General features: G+C 30.6%; 1 protein-coding gene across 1 annotated transcript; it reads left to right on the forward strand.

Moving 5' to 3' along the window:
* The first annotated feature begins 13,062 nt into the window (after positions 1 to 13,062).
* LOC125867050 (probable alpha,alpha-trehalose-phosphate synthase [UDP-forming] 9) lies at positions 13,063 to 20,746 on the forward strand. Its single transcript, XM_049547471.1, has 6 exons — positions 13,063 to 13,329; positions 13,473 to 13,576; positions 17,161 to 18,240; positions 18,490 to 19,472; positions 19,602 to 19,869; positions 19,974 to 20,746. The coding sequence occupies exons 3-6, from the start codon at positions 17,260 to 17,262 to the stop codon at positions 20,295 to 20,297; spliced, it is 2,556 nt and encodes an 851-aa protein (XP_049403428.1). The 5' UTR covers positions 13,063 to 13,329; positions 13,473 to 13,576; positions 17,161 to 17,259; the 3' UTR covers positions 20,298 to 20,746.
* The last annotated feature ends 75 nt before the right edge of the window (positions 20,747 to 20,821 follow it).

Here is a 20,821-nt window from a genome sequence, read left to right on the forward strand (position 1 = left end):
GAGCAGCCCCATTCGCTGCACCGCATCCGTTGGTGGTAATACAACATTATCATCATGTATTTCTACCTTTGATTTTGTCTCATCCAATTACTCCTCATCATGTATTTTAAAAAAATCATTTGGTACAAACTTAATGCAAGTAATTGCACTATAAATTGATTTGAAGAATTGACAAATTTCAGCTCTTTTCATCTATTATATGATGTCATTATTGAGCTTTTATATATAAGTGCAAAATGAACCAAATTTATACCTAGAGAAACCAAGAAAATCAGAATGAATAATAGAGTCACAAGCGGAGCTAAAGGAGGCAAGGGGTTTATTAGGATTTCTTTTGTTGAAAATTATATTATGGGTAAATTACATAAATCTCATAGTTTTAATATGAAATTACAATCTATCCCTAATAAGTTTCTAATTACATTAATCCCTTAAAAATTAAAAAAACCGAATACAATAATTGAAGCTCGGATACATTAAATATTGTCTCGAATACATTAATATGTAGCTCGGATACATAATATGTAGCGCGAATACATTAAATATCGGCTCAGATACATTAATATGTAGCTCTGATACATTAAATACTGACTCGGATACATTAATATACAGCTCAGATACATTAAAGAAATAAGGAATTTTGGAGATTTTTAAAAGTAATAGGGGATAATGGAAAGAAATGAAACAAAATGTGTGTATTTCTGTAATTTGCGCTAATATTAATATTATATATATAAGGCTAAAGTTTTTTTTTTTGGGGTGTAATTATTTATATTATGAATATTCTTTAATAAAATCCTGACTTCGCCATTAACAAAGTTTAAGATACATTTTATTTGGAAACAAGAGGCTAGTAAAATATTTGTTTTAATAGTGAATTTTATATATAATTTTATTTTCACTTTAAAAATATTAAAATTTGTAGAAAAGGTTAAAAAAACTGATTACTTTCTATAGTAGAAACATTTTAAAGTTTTAATTAAATTACTCACATCTTAATATTAATAATACAATTTTGTAAAATAGTATGCAACACATTTTAATTACAATCATAGTGCATCCTATTAACTTGAATTGATCCTAATTAATATCAATAATAGTATTATGTGAATTTAAAAGTTATATATCTTTTTAAAATCTATACTAAAATAATAAATACAAAATAAATTTATAAATCACTTATTTTTTTAAAAAAAATTGACCACTAATTTTATTGAGTCACCAATGTGTAACACGATTATGAGCCGAATTTTGAGGACATACAAATGGCAAGCAAAACGTGAAAAGGAGAAAAGAAAATCATAAGTAGAAATTGACTACTTTTAAGTAGAAATATTTTAGATTTTTGAATTAAATTACTCACAATATTAATAAATAAAATTTTGCACAATACCCTACAGATTGCATCACAATTAATGGCTAACATTTTATAAATTTTGAATTAATTATAGCAAATATAAATAACAATAATATTATTACTATATGAAATTAATTTTTTTTGTTTTCCTATAAGTACTATATTATAAATAACACTCATTTGTTTCAATTTGTTTGACATACTTTTCCTTTTAGTTCATTACCTTTTCAACTCAAGAAATGCTAAAGCTATTTGGAGTTGATATTTCTAACTAAGTCGGAAGGAGGGATTTGGGCAAAGAGCAACTCTCAAAAAGAATAACTTTTCTTTTTTAACAACTTTTTAATTTCAACTCTTCATCTGACATGTTTAAAACCACAAGATTAAAATACATTTAGTGCCATTTGCTAGATCTTTAAGACCACAAAATTAAAAAGTCTTCTTTATTGTTTAAAATTTGTGTCAAGTCAAAATAAGTCACTCAATTTGAGATGGAAAAGGATAAGAATGTGTATATATATAATTAAAATTACTTTTTAGGCCACTAAAAGTTAAGGTCTCATTTGTTTGAATAATCAAGGTCTTAATCTTAATCATTCAAATCTCAATAATTAAGTTTGTTTGTTTTCAAGATCTTGAATCTTAATCATGCATATCTTAATTGAGTTTGTTTTTCTTATTTTACAATCACTTAATGGGTCTAAACAAGTTTGAATGATTAAAGATCTATAACAAAGTCTTAATACCATTAAGATGTCTATGAGAGAATTTCTACAAAATGACAATCCAACGTTATTCCATTTACTTTCACTCGCCACCCACAATTACCATCGACGATGTCAATCACACACCTACCATCCACATCCACCATCCTTAGTCCAACTACAATCACCACTTCCGTCAATAACCGAAATCAGTCGTCATTATCATTAGTCACCATTTCCAATTTTCAATCCCAACCATTATTACATTCACTAATCACTATTGATAATTACCATTATTAGTCAATATTATATATCGCCAACTGCCATCATCATTCACCACTGTCATTAGCTATCACTATTATTTCACCACTAATTATCAGCCGCTGCCACCAACAATTACAATGAATCACTATTGTCAAACACTATACAAATTATATACAATCACAACAACCATTATCAGTCAACAACATCCCAAATCGACATACTCTATCACTGTCGTCATTCATCACCATCAATTGTCATATAAAAAATTTTAATATTTTATTAATATAATATTACATCAATTTTGTATTTTATTTAAATTTATTATTTTTAAAATAAAAACAAATTGTGTATAATCAGATGTTGAGAAAACAAACAATATTAACTATTTAGTATTCAATCTGTAAATATCAATATTTACCTTAATATTCAAATATGTATTCAGATTCAGACGATTCTGTGTCGGAGACGCAATTCTTGACTCAAAATCTTTATTGCATGAATTTGGTGGGGACATAGAAATGACAAAGAAAACGTGGAAAAAGAGAAAAGAAATTCTCATGGGTTGCTTGAACTATACGTTTGAAACATTCCATGCAAGTTAGTGGGCCCCATACAAAGCCCAATCTCCTTCGACTTTCGTCGGCCCATACGTTATCTTATCACAAACTGCCTTCAATTATGCTCTGTTTTGGATAAAATTGGCCCCACTAGGTAAATTTATTTATTTTTGAAAAAGTGTCTGATATATCCTCGTTATAAAAGAGACTCATATATATATATATATATTCTATTATTATACAAATAACTCATATCACATATATCATTTTCTTTTAATAAAAGTGAAAAAAAATTATAAAGAAAAATATAATCCATATAAGGTATATTTGATCCTCCTCACGTGAATTTTTTTTAAACTAAAAGTAAAAAAAAAAAACTAAAATTAAAATTTTTACTTCTATTTGATGAAGGTATATATGAACTCCTTTTGTAATGGTAGGATATATGTGAGTCATTTTTATATATGTCCGTATCACGTTGTGTGCAACTCAACTAATTTGATGAAATACTTTATGCCTTTTGATTACCTTAGCTAGTTCTAAGAAATATGTTTCATCTTGTACCAACCATATAAATTATATAAATAAAGTACTAAATAATCCTATCCACCAAAATTAGAATAATATTTCAAACTCAAGAAATAGGATTGATTAGTCGCTTAGATGTCTGTTGGTAAGCAACCGTCCAAACATTACAATAAAAAGATTTTAAAAATATTAAAATATGTTCATTCGTTTTAATTTCTATCACATTATTTGAATTGACATAAAAAAAAAGAGGAATTAAAAAGACTTGTGAAATTTGAGACTCAAAACAAATCTTAGAGAATTGTGTGACTATAAATCATTTCATTAGAAATAAAAATAAAGTTTTCAAGTTAAAGTATTTCTAACTATAGAAAAAGTAACACTTTTCTTTGATAAACTAAAAATAAAAATGTGTCACATAAATATAAGCTTATTTCAAATACTAATAAAGACATTCATTACAAACACTTATGCTCACTTATCTCAAATATATACGATTTTTTTCTAAGCATGTCTGTGTTGAATACGCTTTTTGTATTATACAATTTCCCAACAGATAGATTCAATGAAATCCATTCTCAATAAATAGCTTCGCTATTAATCGAGGTAAAACTCCAATATTAGATACAAATTCAAATAAATCATTAGCTTTTAGATCAATGTATTTTTAGAAAATGATTGAATATAAATATTACGCTAGAAATACACTAATTAAAATAGACTATTAGTTCAATAATAAATTAAAAACTCATAAATATTAATTTTGGTTCCATCCCGATAATTATAATAGACTATTAATTCAATAATAAATTCAGAATTTATAAACTACGTATTTTAATTTAAAATTTGATTTTCATGAAAAATATTTTCTCATACATATATGTATCAAAATAATCTAGAAGAACTACACTATATTGACTAATGGACTTGAGGGACTCTTCTTAATGTAGAAGCTCATATTAAAAAGGTTGTTAAGAGCATCGTCTTTAAAATTAAATCAGGTAATCATTTATATAACTTAATGGAATTTCAATATAAATATCAAATATCGAATTTATAAAAATAAATAAAATTGGTCACATCTGTGATTGAACAAGAGTGGGAACTTTAGGCAAATTAAATGGGAAATAAATAGATCACAATAATCAAGTATTGGACTTGAAGCCATGCACATGGGATTCACATGGGTTCTGGCTAATTTTATTTCTTGATATGTGTGTATACAATCAAGTAAAGTAGGACTTTGAACAATATTTAGTTGAAATTGTGAAAAAAATAATTTATTTAAAGTTGAAGTTCACAAACAATAATAATAATTTCTTAAAAAAGGTTGGACTTTAGAATTGAAAATTAAAGATATGCTTTAACATGACTTTTAAATGGAAAAAAGATGATATTTTGTGAAAGAATCTATGTGTTATATTCCATTTGGATGCTTCTTAAACAAGTACTTTTAATATTTTATCTGTAATTTCAAAATTAAATATTGAAAATTGGTGGTCAAACTAATATTTGCAAAATTAAAATATCATTATTTGTCAAAGGGGACCAATGTAATACATGTTTTGAATGGATTCAAATCTATTCATTTCAAAATCGGATAGAAGTTGGTCTCGTCTTTTAAATGATTAAGGTAAGAGTTTTATATGTTGTTTTTTTTAAATCATTTTCTCTGTTTTTATAAAATAATAATAATTTTTTATATATTTTTACCTATAATTTTAAAGACACATACACACAAAAAAATGTTGTGAGCTTTGGTGAATATATATATATTAAAAAAAAATTATTGATATGGGTGAGAGAAAATTAATTTTGAATATCGTAAATGCATATATGAGAACTGAGAAGAGTTCAAAGGGGTTATTTGTAAGACGAGGAGGGGAGGAGCGATTGTGCCAAACGAGATCCTGATGGACTCTTGAAAAAAAAAGCAAGTGAGGCGGGTATGAAATGGTTGATTGTTATTTAATGTCATTTTTCGGACAGCTAGAATGCTAGAAGAATGGAGGTGGAGTACAATTGTGTCATTGTACAAAAACTAGGGTGATATTCAACATTGCAATAACTATAAGGATATCTAGCTACTAAGCTATACTATGAAAATTTGGGAAAGGGTAGTCGAAATGAGAAAGAGGGAGTGTCTATATTAAAAAAAATTCAAATTCACGCGGGAACGATCAACTACAAAAGACATGCATCTTGTAAAGACATCGTTGGATCAATATGATGATAGGAAGAGAGACTTAAATATGATGTTCATCGACCTAGAAAAAACATTCAGTAAAGTACATAGAGAGGTCTTCTAGAAATGTTTGGAGGGTAGAGGTGTACTGATGACTTACGCAAGGGCTATTAAGGACGTGTATGAGGGATTCATGACCCGAGTTAAAGCAATGTGAGGTGACTCATAACACTTTTTGATCATGATAAGGTCGTGTTAGGGGTCAAGAGAGGCAGAGATAGGTTAAAATAAACTAGAGGAGAGGATTAGACAAGACATATCACAATTTCAACTTACCAAAAATATGACCCTAGAGAGAAAGATATGTAGATCGAGTATTAGGGTAAAAGGTGAGTACATAGCCAAGTGTGAACACCCGTTAAGTGAGAAAGACACTGGGGTGGGGGTGGGGGTGGGGGGAGGCTAACTCAATATCCTCTCTATTTCACATTAGTTTGTTCTTGTTATTGCTAACATATTTGTATTCCCTTTTTCGAACGGTTCGAAAGGCTTTATTTAAGTTGAGGGTATCGAAAATAGTCTTTCTATCTCTACGAGGTAATACTAAGGTATGTGTACATTCTACTCTCTCCATTCTCCACTTATAGATTTATAATGGTATGTTATTGGGGTTGTTAAAGGAATATAGTAAATTTTATCATTTTTTTAAACTACTTTTTAAAAAGTGTTTTAAATCAAACATAAAAAAAAGTAAAAAATATACGAATAGAGTATATGTTAAGGCTAAAATAAAGATGTTCAAATTAAATGCAATTTTTTTAAAGAAAAATGTTTGGTAACTCATATTTTTCTTGATACACTAAAAATGAAAAAAAGGTCTTGTTGGTAAAATTTACGTGTGCTAATCTAATTGGAACAGCACGCATGCGGAGCTTTTTATAATGACGTGGGGTTTTTCTATTGGATAAGACATGCAAATGGTGGGTCCCAAAAAGGGATTTAATCAAAGTTCGTAAGGTGGGACGTGGAAAATGGTAAGAGTGAATCCCACATATATCCTTTGTTGTTGTTTTTTCTATCGTTGTTCAGTATTCATATTAGAATCTAGCTAAATCTATATTTATGTTGAAAAAACTTATATTATGAAATAAAATGTTTTCTAATAAAAACAATTTTGTTTTCATAGAAATTTGAATTTGAAATCTTGAATTAAGAAAGAAGAAATATTTATCACGTCACTACAACGTTCATTAGTTCCTTTGTCGGTTTGATATATATATTATCCACATTCGGTTTCTGTTTTAAACTTTCCCCTTCATGTTGCTTCTTTTTTACCACCTTACCATTTTATGAGACGCTCCAAAAAAAAATATTTAATATTTTTTTAAAATTTTAATATTTAATTCATATCTTATATAAAAATTGAGATTATCATCTCAAGATTGTAATTTTGAAATAACTTTATTTTTAAGTAAATGACTTTTTCTGATTTTCTACTCGGTCTGTCCTTTTCTAATTGCCAAATTCTATGTCCCAATAGGTAACAACTATTAAAACAAGTTGTCAATATTTATAAATTAAAAAATCAATGTATATTTCTAATAAAATAGGCTGTAATTTTTTTTTATTTATTTCTTTTGGATATGGGTAAAGTACAAATATTTATGATTAGGAAAAGCGACCTAATGCAGATTTACTGGATAATACACATAAAATTGTCACTTTTAAGTAATTAATTAAATTATCTATTCCTTTTTGTCAAATATTTTTTTATAATATACAATCTGGTTTGTTTTAAATGCCGACCATGTACGAATTATTTGTTTGCTTGTAAGTTGTATCATGTATAATGTTGCTTTTCTTAAAAAAAATATATATTTTGAAGTTTTTAAAATTTAAATAATATTTTATATGGTAATTATATATTATGTTATCTCGACTAATTCATTTAATAACTTGCTTATTCATAAGCATATACGCATGAAATAAAAATAACATCGAAGACAATGATCCTTATTTATTTAAAATTTATACTTTAAATTTACTCTTGTAAACTCAGAATCTTATTCAATGTTATATTTGTTGCACATATGACATATGAATAAGTATAAAACGTCTTAGTGTTTCCACTAATAACAAAGCTTTAATTAATTCATATTTTGACTAGTAATTTTCGTACACATTATCTTTTAGTTATTTAATTTAGAGAATTTATACATTACTATTTTTATCATTTATTTTTGTTTAATTATCTTTTTAAAATTATAATCCTTTCATGTACAATTAAGATATTTGCCTTATTAAAGAAGCATCCTTAACAAAACCTATGAGATAATGACATATAAACTATGCCAACAAATTAATAAATTAAATTAATTAATATCTTTCATAAAATAAAATACTAAGCAAATGAGTCACAATTGTAAAAATTAGTCTATGATGACAAGATTAGCACTTTGTATATAGCACCCTTTCGAAGTGGCCATTGGCCAAATCATGAAATTATTTTAATGATATATTTTTTTACCTTAATAATTATCTACATAATTTTTGAAAAAATAATTTTAAAAAAAAGTCAAGAAAGGGGGACTAATGTCGGGTACGGAAAAAACATTAAATTTTATTATCCAGTTGTTGCCAACCTGCTAGCAGGTGGCATAGCTTTTTCTCACTTTTGTGTAATAATCGGTAGAAATTTATGCGTACTCGATACTTATATTATGTAAATAAAAATATAGTAATATGTATATTTAGATATTTTTTTTTTGCATTTAATCATAAATTTGTACAATTTAAATGTAATTATCCAGTCATTTTTCAGAAAAGTTAAATATTTCTTCCAAGATTTATGGCAAACGCATGCATAAAGGTAATATTTAAGAATTTATGGTCAAACGTTAGATGTTTGATAAGATTTTAAATACAATCAGATTTTCTTAAATACTTATAATTGTAAGTAATTTTATTCAATAATATCAACTGATATCCTAAAATACATAATCAGGTTAAATTATACCGATAATATATTTAAGAAAATGTGATATAAATCCTATTGAATGTTACTTTAAACATTTAAGCAAAGAATAATAATAAATAATTTGGTTATGTTGTCGGCTGCCTACCTTGGCATTCTCTATTTCGAATTTAAAAATTGGTATAATAATAATTTTAAAAAAACTATTATTTTCTTCATCTTTTAACGAGTATTAATTTCATTTATTAATAATACTAGTTCGAATAAATAGGATATGATTTTAATTGAGAAACTTATAGCATATATTTTGATTTGAGGGCCCTTGTATCTTTTATAATTAATTATTAATTATATCCAATTTAAATAAGCCACACCTTGTTCAAGCTAATAAACAAAGTATATTTATATAAATGTTCTGAAAAGCATTTACCTTAAATTTCATATGATTATGATGACGATGAAATCACTCAAATTGGAGAAGAAATACTCACAAAAATCGTTGAAAGAAATAATTAAATTATTAACTAAATAATAATAACGATAAAATATTCACAAGATCAGTTGAGGGAAAATAACTAAATAGCTAATTAGTGAAAAATGGTGGCAAAGTAAAAAATAATTTATATATTTTAAATAAAAATTATTGATTTTTTTGGTACCCTATGCCCTAGCGAAAATATATTGGTAAAGTAATGGCAAGTTGTGAAAATAATATGAGTAAAGTTTGATAAATAAATGCACGAATGGATACCTTTTCTTCACATAATTACTGTATGCACTTTTCCCCATTATGCTTATTAATTTGGGACTTTTTTTTTTTTTTAACTGTCATTTATTTAAATCTTATCCATTGTAGTTTTTACTTTTTCTTCATAATAATAAAAAATAAAATGCCCTTCTCTTCTTCATGATTTTTTTTTAAGAGATTGCAATGCACGTCCATAATATTCCTAATTTAAAACCTTTTGTTCGAAAGAAGAAAAATATTATAGAAAAATTATACAGTATAACAATTATTTTTTATAATAGTATTTTATTATAACTATCAATATATTTTAGAACCAATTTTTAAGGTTATGTACATTCAGTTTTACTTGGCGTTTGTTGATTTTGTTTAGTATTTACTATATGTTTATTAATTATACTTTGAAAATTCAAGTTTCACCAATATTACTTTAAAAATAATTTAATGAAAAGGATAATATTGAAAGAAAATAATAAATCTCTTTGATTTGTTAAAGTTGATAAGAAGAGGAATTTATATTTAGTACTCTATGAGCGAGAGCCATGTAAAATAAAATTGAGGGAGTATAAGTTTCCAACATTTCTGCTATACCAATAAAAAAGATATATGAACAAGCGACTCTTCATATTATGAACGTTAAGCTAACATTTTGTGCAAATTTCTCCCACATTAAACATATTTGAGATAGAATGTGAATATGTAAGGACAAGTTGTGAAAATTCCTAAATAAGGGTTTAATTTATCTATTTTCATTATGCGTCAAGTTCAATACACTTTTAATTAAATGCGATTTATTTTAAGATTCATTTCATCATATCTTCCCGTTCAAATTTAAAAACACAAATATCAAATAATTTTATATGTATTTTAGACTTTTTAATTGCACATATATAAAATACCTTGTGTCTTTTAATGATTCTTAGTGGGGGGAAATCACTTATTCCATAAGTAATTTAAGGATGTTATTTATGTACTATTTTACTAATCAAAGATCGGGTAATTAATGGGTCTCCTTTATCGTGTTTGATTGAGATGTTTGTTAATCTTATACTGTATTATATATATAAAAATAATATATCTTGTTTTGTACTTTTCCCATTGGTTGGAGTCTATCAAGAAAAGCATATGGAAAGATTAATTAGTCATAGCTTATCCACATTTGACCTAAACTTATTGATTAAAGTAAGCTAAGAGAGAAGAAGTACATCCATTCTCCAATAAACAACTAGCAAGCTTTTTTTGCACTATTCACGCGATAACATTGTTTATTATAAGAATAAAAAAATCGAAAGGGAAGCTCTACAGCAATAGTAAAACTATATCGATCTCTATGTGATCTATATGTCACAGATTCGAATTGTGAAAACAGTTACTAGTATACTTGCACTAGAATAGACTATCTATATCATACTTTTTAAAATGTGATTTTTTTTCAAATTTCACTGACACGAGATATTTTGTGGATCGAGCGACTCTGACTACCCTATAACATACAAAGAATTAGTGGAGGGAGTTTCTCATGGTATTGGTAAACCACTAATATTATTGCTTCTTAACTTTTCTGTTGACCTTGTTTTCTTTAAGATAAAAGATGGTTAAAATCCATTTGATTACTTTTTTTATTTAAAAATAAAAAGAAACTATATGAATCCATATGAAGATTCAAATCATAAAGTTTTTGGGCTATTTTTAGTTTTTCTTTTTATAATATTTTCTGTATCCATTAGTGCTATCTCTTTGGCTCTAGTTGTCTTATATGAGTTTAAGTGGGGTTGTTACAATATTTTGGTAAAAAGAAAATTGTGGTCCAAAGTTTTAACAAAAGAACTTATATTTATTTGTATTTCATGAACTTAATGAGATAATATGTATAACCTTATGCATATTAAATAATCAAAAGATCTTAGTAAGATTTTTCAATAATGCTTGATCATTATTTAGTTCTTATATATATCATAGTAGCATTTTGCAATATTGTTATAATAAGTTAACTTAAAACTATTAAGATTTTTCTGATATGATTAATAATCATGTGAACTTTTTAAAAATTATAATCTGGTATGATGAATATTCATGGAAGTTTGACCTTTAATTAAATGTTTGGTGTTTGAGATGAAGAAATTTTTGTAGGGAAACTTTTTCCTTAATTGAGTCCTACATAAAGGGCGAATCCACATTAATTGCTACGAGTTCAACAAAATTTAATAGTCCGACTCAAATATCTTGTATGACTATTAAAAAAATTATTTAGTACTATATACAAAAATAATTATTATTTGAACTCATAAATTCAAAAATTCTTACTCCGTCTCTGATCAGACACCACATGAATATGAATAGAACAACAAATACTTTTTTTTTTAAAAAAAAAGAACAATGAAAATATTCTTAAACAACTCCTAATTAACATAATGTTAAGTTAAAAAAATCTTACCTAATTTCATTTAAAATAGGCATGTGTCCCCTCAGCCATCTCTCCTTTCCCAACCACACCAAAGGAAAGAAAAATGACAAATCTTAAAGGCAAAAACTTAAAATATTTTTTTACAAAAGGCATGGAAGAAGTTAGCAATACTATATTAGTAAACCATTCGACTCATTTTACGTGACATTATTTAATTTAATTTGATATTTTCAAAAATTAAAAAAAATAAAACTTGTAATCTAACACAATCTTAGATACTTATGTGATCGTAAATCATTTCAATAAAGATAAAAAATAAAATTAAAGTATAATTATTCTTAATTATAATAATATGACCTTTTTAAAAACTGACTAAAAAGAAAAGATGCAACGTGAAATGAAACGGAAGGAGTAATACTAATTTTTATTTATTTTTGGTTTCCTACTCAATATTCGATATTCACATTGAAGTCCAACTAATCCGAATTCATATTAATAGGACCCCATTTGAAAGATACGTTTGAACCTGCTCTGATTAAGAAATGAACAGCTTCATCTGATACACCCATATTACTTGGTGGTTAGTAGTTAGTACTAATCCTTATATATTAGGTAAGGATACAAAGTTAACTAAAAGGTAGGGGTGTGCAAAAACCGAACCGACGGATAAATCGAACCGAATAAAAATGTTATTGGTTTATTGTTATTGGGTTAACAATTTTTTAATGGTTTTATAAAAAAAATTATTGGGTTATCGGTTCGATAGTGGTTTTTAATATTGTGTTATTGGCTAAACCAATAACCCATTAAGGCTAGTAATTTACTACTTTTATTTGTACATAAATATTATATATTAATCTCAATACCTTAGTAGTATCTTTGTCCTTTAGCCTTCAATTCACACTTCACAATGACTTTGAGTTCACAATTTCACATTATAAAAAACGTTAAAATCTCATTTCTCTTAATTTCTCTTTGTGTTACGCTTGTATAGTTCTTTTTCATGTTTGTTATTATTGTTTATATTTTATGAGCATTTGTAAAGTTACATTATTGTGTTTTTGCATTAAATTTGTTTGAAAAATCATATATTTGTTTTATATGTATTTTCTTATTGGTTAAACCGAAAATCGAACCGTTAAGGATCAAAACCGATAAAAAAAATCTTATTGATTTGACATATTTAAAAACCAAAAGTCAATAAACCGAACCGAACCGACCGATGCACACCTATATAAAGTACAAAATCACAAACCATAACCATGGTTAGTTGATAGTTAACCATGTTAAGCCAAGTTCGACTTTATCTTCTCACACGTAAAACGACACTTCCCCAAAGCCCAAAGTCAAGCTTTTCGCTATTTTATAGAAATAGTACTTATTGAATCAACACTTGTACCATTTCCCTGTTTTCTTCTTCTTCTTTTTCTTCTCTCTGCATTCTGATCTCCTTTCTCTCTTTACATACAATTTTCTTCCATTCAAACTTCACACACACACACAGTTACTTTCTCTCTCGCAGTGCATGTGTGTGATAATCTTCGGTGCTTCTTGAATTCGTCGGATTCTGACGTCATCACCGTTTTCACGGTCACCGGATTTGTCTTCTAGGTACAGTATATGAAACTCCGTTTCTCTGATATTTTTCCTGGAATTTCATGTTTTGGAGGTTTATTGATATGAAAACTCGTGTATATGTTGTTCGGTGACGAAACGGTAGAGATTGATGCGTTTTTTTTGTTTGAATTTTGCAGTGGTTTTGAATTTTTCTGTTTGGAAATTTTGCTGTTATATCTCATCGGAAATTGCTGGGAGTTTTTAGGAGGTTTATTACAATTTGGTTAAATTCAATTTTAAGGTGAGATTTTTATATTTTCTTATGGTTTAGTTAAATTTTTAGATCCTTATTCCTTTTGTTTGTATGGTTGTACTTGTATTTCGTCTTGATATACTGCCTGGATTTTTGTCCTTGTACTGACTGTATCTTACAGAAAATATCCATTTTTTCTTTCATTGGAAGATTCTTTACTTTTTTCGAAATAGTTTCATCATTTCTTGATTTTGTGAATGATAACTTAAAACTCAAGGAGGAGTTGAAATGGTTTATGGAAATGAAGAAATCAGCATAGAATGGCTGTTTTGCAACAAGTCAGGATAAGTTGTACTTTTGTTTCTTCAAATCAGATTTACTGAATTTGGGAAAACATTATGAATTGTACCAGTAATTTCATGCTAATATCAAAGGCATAAGAGATGTGGAAATAATGAATTCGGAAATGGATTCATTTAACAGCTGTGGAAGTAAATGTTGGAAGAAAAATCTAGACGTGTAGCTGTTATGTTCATGTATTTGAATGTTTGTTGAGGTAGTGTCATAAATGAGAGTGAAAGAACGAAAAAAGGGACGTGAAAGCACCTAGATGCGGAGTTTGCGCAGGGAGGTGTAATATGGTGTGTTACTTTGAGATCATGACATGCATGACCGTGTACGTGAATTGACAGTCATTAATGAGTAGAAGACGACAAATATTTCTCTGTAGAGAAGTTCTGCTAGTTTTGAGAGAGGAACTTTAGCACAATAATGCGTGTGGACTTCACATTTTTCATTGTGTAAAAAGTTATAGAGGAAGTTAGTAAATTGGAAAACTCTCCCAAGTTTTGAGAGTGACGTAAATGGACCGTTTGTAGCCATTGAAGTGTTCAACATTTTTTGTTTCCGTGTGCACGTGTACCACGCAAACCTACACACTCTTATCAATATAAAATTGAGTGTGACACCTTAAATGTTGAAATAATTAAATTTAATCACCCATAAGGTGACAAATATCATAAATATGCCGTGAAGAACTGGGGGGCACCAGGCATTTAGTTTCTTTTTAGGCTTTTAGCTAAGTGCCGGTAGGGATAACTATCCCCACTATGATCACATAAAGATCTTGTTATATGGTAATGGACATGGAAGAAGTTTGGTCACATAGGGTCTGCTTATTGTATCTAGTGCTCACAAGATGTAGTTAGCTCATTAGCAGAGGCGAGGCCCAAATTGAGCAAGCTATGTGAATCTGAGTACTCAGTAGGTCCCTCGCGAGCCTATTGCATAGGAGCCAAGTTCTTCTGAGTTCTTGCTTGACGTCAGACTTTGGACATTTCCGGTGATTATTTTACGCCTGACACCAACAATGGTCAGAATCACAGATGGTTGATGCCCTTATTTGAACTGTCAGTTGTTTCCTAACTTTCTTGTGTTTGTACTTTCTAAATTTTTTAATTTTTTTTTTCTTACAAGGTTGTAGTTTCTGTTTGTTTTGTTGAATAAGATGTTACCACTGACTGTTGAAGGTCAGACTTCACCACCATCTTTATTACACTGATGACAAGGCTGGATCTTATTTTGATCCATTTCTCTAGAGATATTGTTGTCTTTTACAGGTTGTTTAGATTCTATGGATATCCGATTTGATGGTGAAGTTTCAATCCTCTAGCATTCTGTAGTAGTGTTATCAAAGGTGAAAAACGTATAAAGCGCTAAGGTCCAAGATCCATTGGGGCATTAAGCCACAAGCACAAGCTTCAATGCAGGTGCAAATAAAGAAAATAAAAATATTGGGTAGTTTATAAATAACAATTATAAACACACATAACAAATATATAAATAACAATATTTTTTAAAAGAACAATAAAGTAAAATATTCATTGTTTAGTGTGCTCTTTACGATAACTCCATTGGCGATGAGACATGCCTTAAGCTCCCACTCAGTGGGGCAAAGCATTTTGCCTGCTTTGCACTAACTTTGTATGAGCCTTTGACAACAATGTGTTTTAGGGGATCTTATAAAAAAAAACAAAAAAAAACAAACAATGTGTTTTACAGGATTAATTAGACAGAATCCTAAGGGGTCGTTTGTTTTGGAGGTTTGTGTGAAAAACGATGATTGCAGAACAAAGAACTAGACAATTACTCAATTAGTGTACTGCTTGATTAGATTCTTCTCCTGCATATTATTAAACAACAAATATTAAGAGTTCCGACGGCATGTTAGAACGCATTTCATGGCTGTTAGACCCGCAATAGGTATACTCTAGAGATCTATATAGCAGCGTTATCAGAAGCAAATAGCGCAAAAAGGGGTTATAAGCGCACAACGCACATAAAGCATGAGCTTTAATTTAAAAAGGTGCAAAGGGAGAAACAATCCAAATATATATGTTTAGTCCAAGAATAATAATTATAAGCATGAAATGAATGACAAATTTATGAACAAAGAAATTGAATTTTTTACTATGAAGGGAAATATCAATTGTTTAGTGTCGCCTCTTTAGAAGAGGCTAATTGTCAAGGAAAAGTATGCCTTAGAACGTTGATGACGACATTGAACCATTCATTAAATGAAGCAAAGAGCTCAACACGTTTTGAGTGTCGCTTCAGGCCTTGAGTGAGCCTTAGACAAATAGAAGTATAAATGCCTTTCTTGTTTGAAGGAGCATTGAATATCCAATAATTTCCTTTTAATGTAAAAAGGATAGATGCAATTCACTATGAGCACATTTACCTGGAATTGCTACATGCAGAAAGTAGATAGTGAATAACTGCGATAGCATTTTAAGCATCTTTGGAATATGTGTTTCTCCACCAAATTAGTTTTTTCGCAGAGATAAACGGATTAATGGTTGGCCTTCCTGTAATATCCTTTTAATTGGAGAGCTTGGAGGTGGTGCATGATTTGGTGCGCTCGCCTTCAAATAGGTTTTTGGTTTGGATTTGAGTTTGTTACAAACATATCATTCCTAGGTTCGTTATGAACCATCCACCGATCTCATTCAACATGTCGAAATTAGAACTAAACTTTTTATTGGTACTCGTTTTTTTCACTGCTCATTACAGCTCAACAGTAACTGCTGTTGCTGCTGTGTCAGCCATGGTCTATGAAAGCCATATTACAGTTATTATGATAAATGCCATGTTCTTGGACCATGACATTTGGAAATGTGTATTTCTCTTCTTATGTATTGGATCCCACCTGATAATGTAGCCAACCCTTCACCCTGCTAAATTAGTTAATACTTGTAGCTTCCATAATATATCACTTGCCAGCTTGTAAATTTTCATTTAAAATTACTACTTCTGTCGAATTCCATGGTGTTGTATTTCATGTCATTCTTATTATGTGATTTAGATGAATTATTGAGTCATCTCAATGCTGTAACAGTTCTATGAACTCTATATTATTTTCCCTTTTTTAGTTTTAGATTAAATATTTCTTGACACTTTTATTCCTGCCCTTTAAGTTTCTTTGTCATTCCTTGCTTGATGCTTGCTAATATCCTCAACCCTTCCAATCCATAGTTCTATTGTCTGGTGTTATGATGATGTTAGGAATCACGACTTATGATGAACTTGTTGGCAAAATAATGATTTATCTTTTCTACCTGTTGGTGCTGTAGGTTACTGCACAATTGCTTTGGGGCTGAAAGTTTCAAGCATAGATTTCAAATTCCAGCAGTGCGTGTTTAACAACATAGACCAAATTTTACTTTATAATCATGCCATCAAGATCTTGTGCTAATCTTTTGGACATGGCATCTGGAGATATACTAGATATACCTCAGACACCTAGAGCTCTTCCACGTGTGATGACAGTTCCTGGAATCATCGCAGATGGTGATTCAGATAGTATGTCATCCTCATGTCGAGAGCGAAAAATTGTTGTAGCAAACATGCTGCCTTTGCATGCTCAAAGGGATACAACAGCTAAAAAGTGGTTATTCAGTTTGGACGAGGATTCTCTTTTATTGCAATTGAAGGACGGGTTTTCTCCTGAAACTGAGGTTGTCTATGTTGGTTCTCTGAAGGTTGATGTGGAACATAGTGAACAGGAGGAAGTTGCTCAGCGACTTCTTGATGAGTTCAAGTGTGTGCCTACTTTTGTACCCCATGATATCCAGGAAAAGTTTTATCACGGCTTCTGTAAGCAGCAACTTTGGCCTCTTTTCCACTACATGCTTCCAATGTGTCCTGATCATGGAGATCGTTTTGACCGGCAGATGTGGCAAGCTTATGTCTCTGCAAATAAGGTTTTCGCTGATAAGGTTATGGAAGTGGTTAATCCTGATGATGATTATATCTGGATTCAAGATTACCACCTCATGGTTCTACCGACATTTTTGAGGAAGCGCTACCATCGTGTCAAGCTAGGCTTCTTTCTTCATAGCCCATTTCCTTCGTCAGAAATTTACCGAACTCTGCCTGTTAGGGATGAAATTCTCAAAGGGTTGTTAAATTGCGACCTAATTGGCTTTCATACATTCGATTATGCACGTCACTTTCTGTCATGCTGCAGTCGAATGTTGGGTTTAGATTATGAATCTAAACGAGGACATATTGGACTTGATTATTTTGGTCGTACAGTTTACATTAAAATTCTGCCTGTAGGCATACATATGGGTCGACTAGAGTCCGTGATGAATTTGTCTTCTACTTTTGATAAAGCTAAAGAAGTTCAAGAACAGTTCAAAGGGAAGAAGGTAATTCTGGGTGTGGATGATATGGACATCTTTAAAGGCATTAGTTTGAAATTGCTAGCATTTGAGTACCTACTACAGCAGGACCAGAACTTGCAGGGGAAACTTGTTCTTGTTCAAATAGTAAATCCNACAGTTTACATTAAAATTCTGCCTGTAGGCATACATATGGGTCGACTAGAGTCCGTGATGAATTTGTCTTCTACTTTTGATAAAGCTAAAGAAGTTCAAGAACAGTTCAAAGGGAAGAAGGTAATTCTGGGTGTGGATGATATGGACATCTTTAAAGGCATTAGTTTGAAATTGCTAGCATTTGAGTACCTACTACAGCAGGACCAGAACTTGCAGGGGAAACTTGTTCTTGTTCAAATAGTAAATCCTGCTCGTAGCTCGGGCAAAGATGTTCAGGAAGCAAAGAGGGAGACATACTCAACTGCTGAAAGGATCAACAAAATTTACGGTAGATCTAATTATGAGCCTGTAATTTTGATTGATCGTCCGGTTCCTCGCTATGAGAAGACTGCATACTATGCTGTTGCTGAATGCTGCCTAGTGAATGCTGTAAGGGATGGAATGAATTTAGTGCCTTACAAGTATATTGTTTGCAGGCAAGGTTCTCCTGCTATGGATGATGCTATGGGTAATAAAACTGATTCTCCTAGAACTAGCATGCTTGTTGTGTCAGAATTTATTGGTTGTTCCCCATCTCTGAGTGGAGCAATTAGGGTAAATCCATGGGATATTGAAGCTGTTGCTGAGGCTTTAAATGTTGCCATTACAATGTCCGATTCCGAGAAACAACTTCGTCATGAGAAGCACTACCGCTATGTAAGCTCACATGATGTAGCTTACTGGGCTCGTAGCTTTATGCAGGATTTGGAAAGAGCTTGCAAAGATCATTACAGTAAGCGTTGCTGGGGCATTGGCTTGGGCCTGGGCTTCAGAGTTATTGCACTTTCTCCGAATTTTAGAAAGCTGTTTATTGATCACATCGTCTCCTCATATAGGAGGACACAGAGAAGGGCAATATTCTTGGACTATGATGGCACTGTTGTACCTCAGTCATCATTGATTAAAGCTCCAAGTGCTGAAGTTATTACACTGTTGAATTCTTTAAGCAATGATCCTAAAAACACCGTGTATATTGTTAGTGGCAGAGGAAGAAAGTCATTAAGTGAATGGCTTGCACCGTGTGAAAGGCTCGGAATAGCTGCTGAACATGGGTTTTTCATAAGGTAATGGATATTTTGTGTGAACATGAAACGGTCCTTTGTCCCAGTTGCCCTATAATTTCTCATTTGGAATTTTTATTCTGAAGTTTTTCTTGGACACCTTCATGTTTACCGGTTTCTATCATGTTGCAGGAGTAGTAAAACGTCTGATTGGGAATGTTTGGCTTCTGATCTTGAGTGGAAACCAATTGTGGAACCTGTGATGAAACTTTACACAGAAACAACTGATGGATCATATATTGAACCTAAAGAGAGTGCTTTGGTGTGGCACCATCAGGATGCAGACCCAGACTTTGGCTCCTGTCAGGCAAAGGAATTGTTGGATCATTTGGAAAATGTACTTTCAAATGAACCTGCAGTTGTTAAGAGGGGCCAACATATTGTCGAAGTCAAGCCACAAGTAAGACCCCCCTCCCTCGTGTGTTTTGTGTCTCACGCAGATGCAGATATGTGCATGTTGCATTATGCTCTTCCATGTTTTTACTTGTTTGTGCTTATTTGCAGGGTGTGACTAAAGGATTAGTGGCACAAAAGGTCCTCTCAATGATGGTAGATAGTGGGACTCCACCTGATTTTGTTATGTGCATTGGAGACGATAGATCAGATGAGGACATGTTTGAGAGCATATTAAGCAGTGTGTCCAGTTCTTCAATCACTGCTGCCCCAGATATCTTTGCCTGCACTGTTGGGCAAAAGCCAAGCAAAGCCAAGTATTACCTAGATGATACTGCTGATGTTCTTAGACTGCTTCAAGGTCTTGGTAATGCGTCCTGTCCAAAGCCAAGACATACTGCTCATTTCCAGGTTGCGTTTGATTCTGTTCTATAAGAAGGCAAAGTAGTTGGTCGGGAATGTACATGGTTCTACTTTTGGGGTTTATCTTTTACCGATGAAGAGTATATCCTTACATCAATCTTAACTTAATGTGATGAATGATTGGACTCAGGACCGACTGTTTCCAGGTTATGCTGCATTCAGGGCTTGAAATTCCCATCAATGTTGACTGCTTTTTCTGTAGATTTCATCGTTGGGGAAGAACTTTGCTTAGAATTTCAGTTTTGCCGTAGTCATGATGGCTGCCCTGAATGATTAACAAACACCATTGCGTTGTATAGATACATTTATCTGTTTAGCTTAATGACAGTATGGTTTAAAGTTTTACCTCGGTGGAAGCTACTAACAATGCTTGATGCCGTTTTGTGCCAAATGAGTTCGCTTGAACATGTACATAGTACTAGACTTTTCTGGAACGTGTTATCGAAATGTTATTAGTTCAATTGTTCTGCTTTCCTACTGTAAATATTTCAGATGCTACTATCCTGATCATTGCACAATTTAGTGGTTGTGAACTC

Source organism: Solanum stenotomum, chromosome 6 (genome assembly GCF_019186545.1).
Source record: "Solanum stenotomum isolate F172 chromosome 6, ASM1918654v1, whole genome shotgun sequence".
Taxonomy (NCBI): Eukaryota; Viridiplantae; Streptophyta; class Magnoliopsida; order Solanales; family Solanaceae; genus Solanum; species Solanum stenotomum.

Bases quoted from the DNA above. Each gene is read 5' to 3' on its own strand.
- LOC125867050 (XM_049547471.1), top strand. From the start codon at position 17,260: ATGCCATCAAGATCTTGTGCTAATCTTTTGGACATGGCATCTGGAGAT. The intron at 18,241-18,489 runs GTAATTCTGGGT...AAAGGGAAGAAG, and splicing joins AACAGTTCAAAGGGAAGAAG to GTAATTCTGGGTGTGGATGA. The intron at 19,870-19,973 runs GTAAGACCCCCC...GCTTATTTGCAG, and splicing joins TTGTCGAAGTCAAGCCACAA to GGTGTGACTAAAGGATTAGT.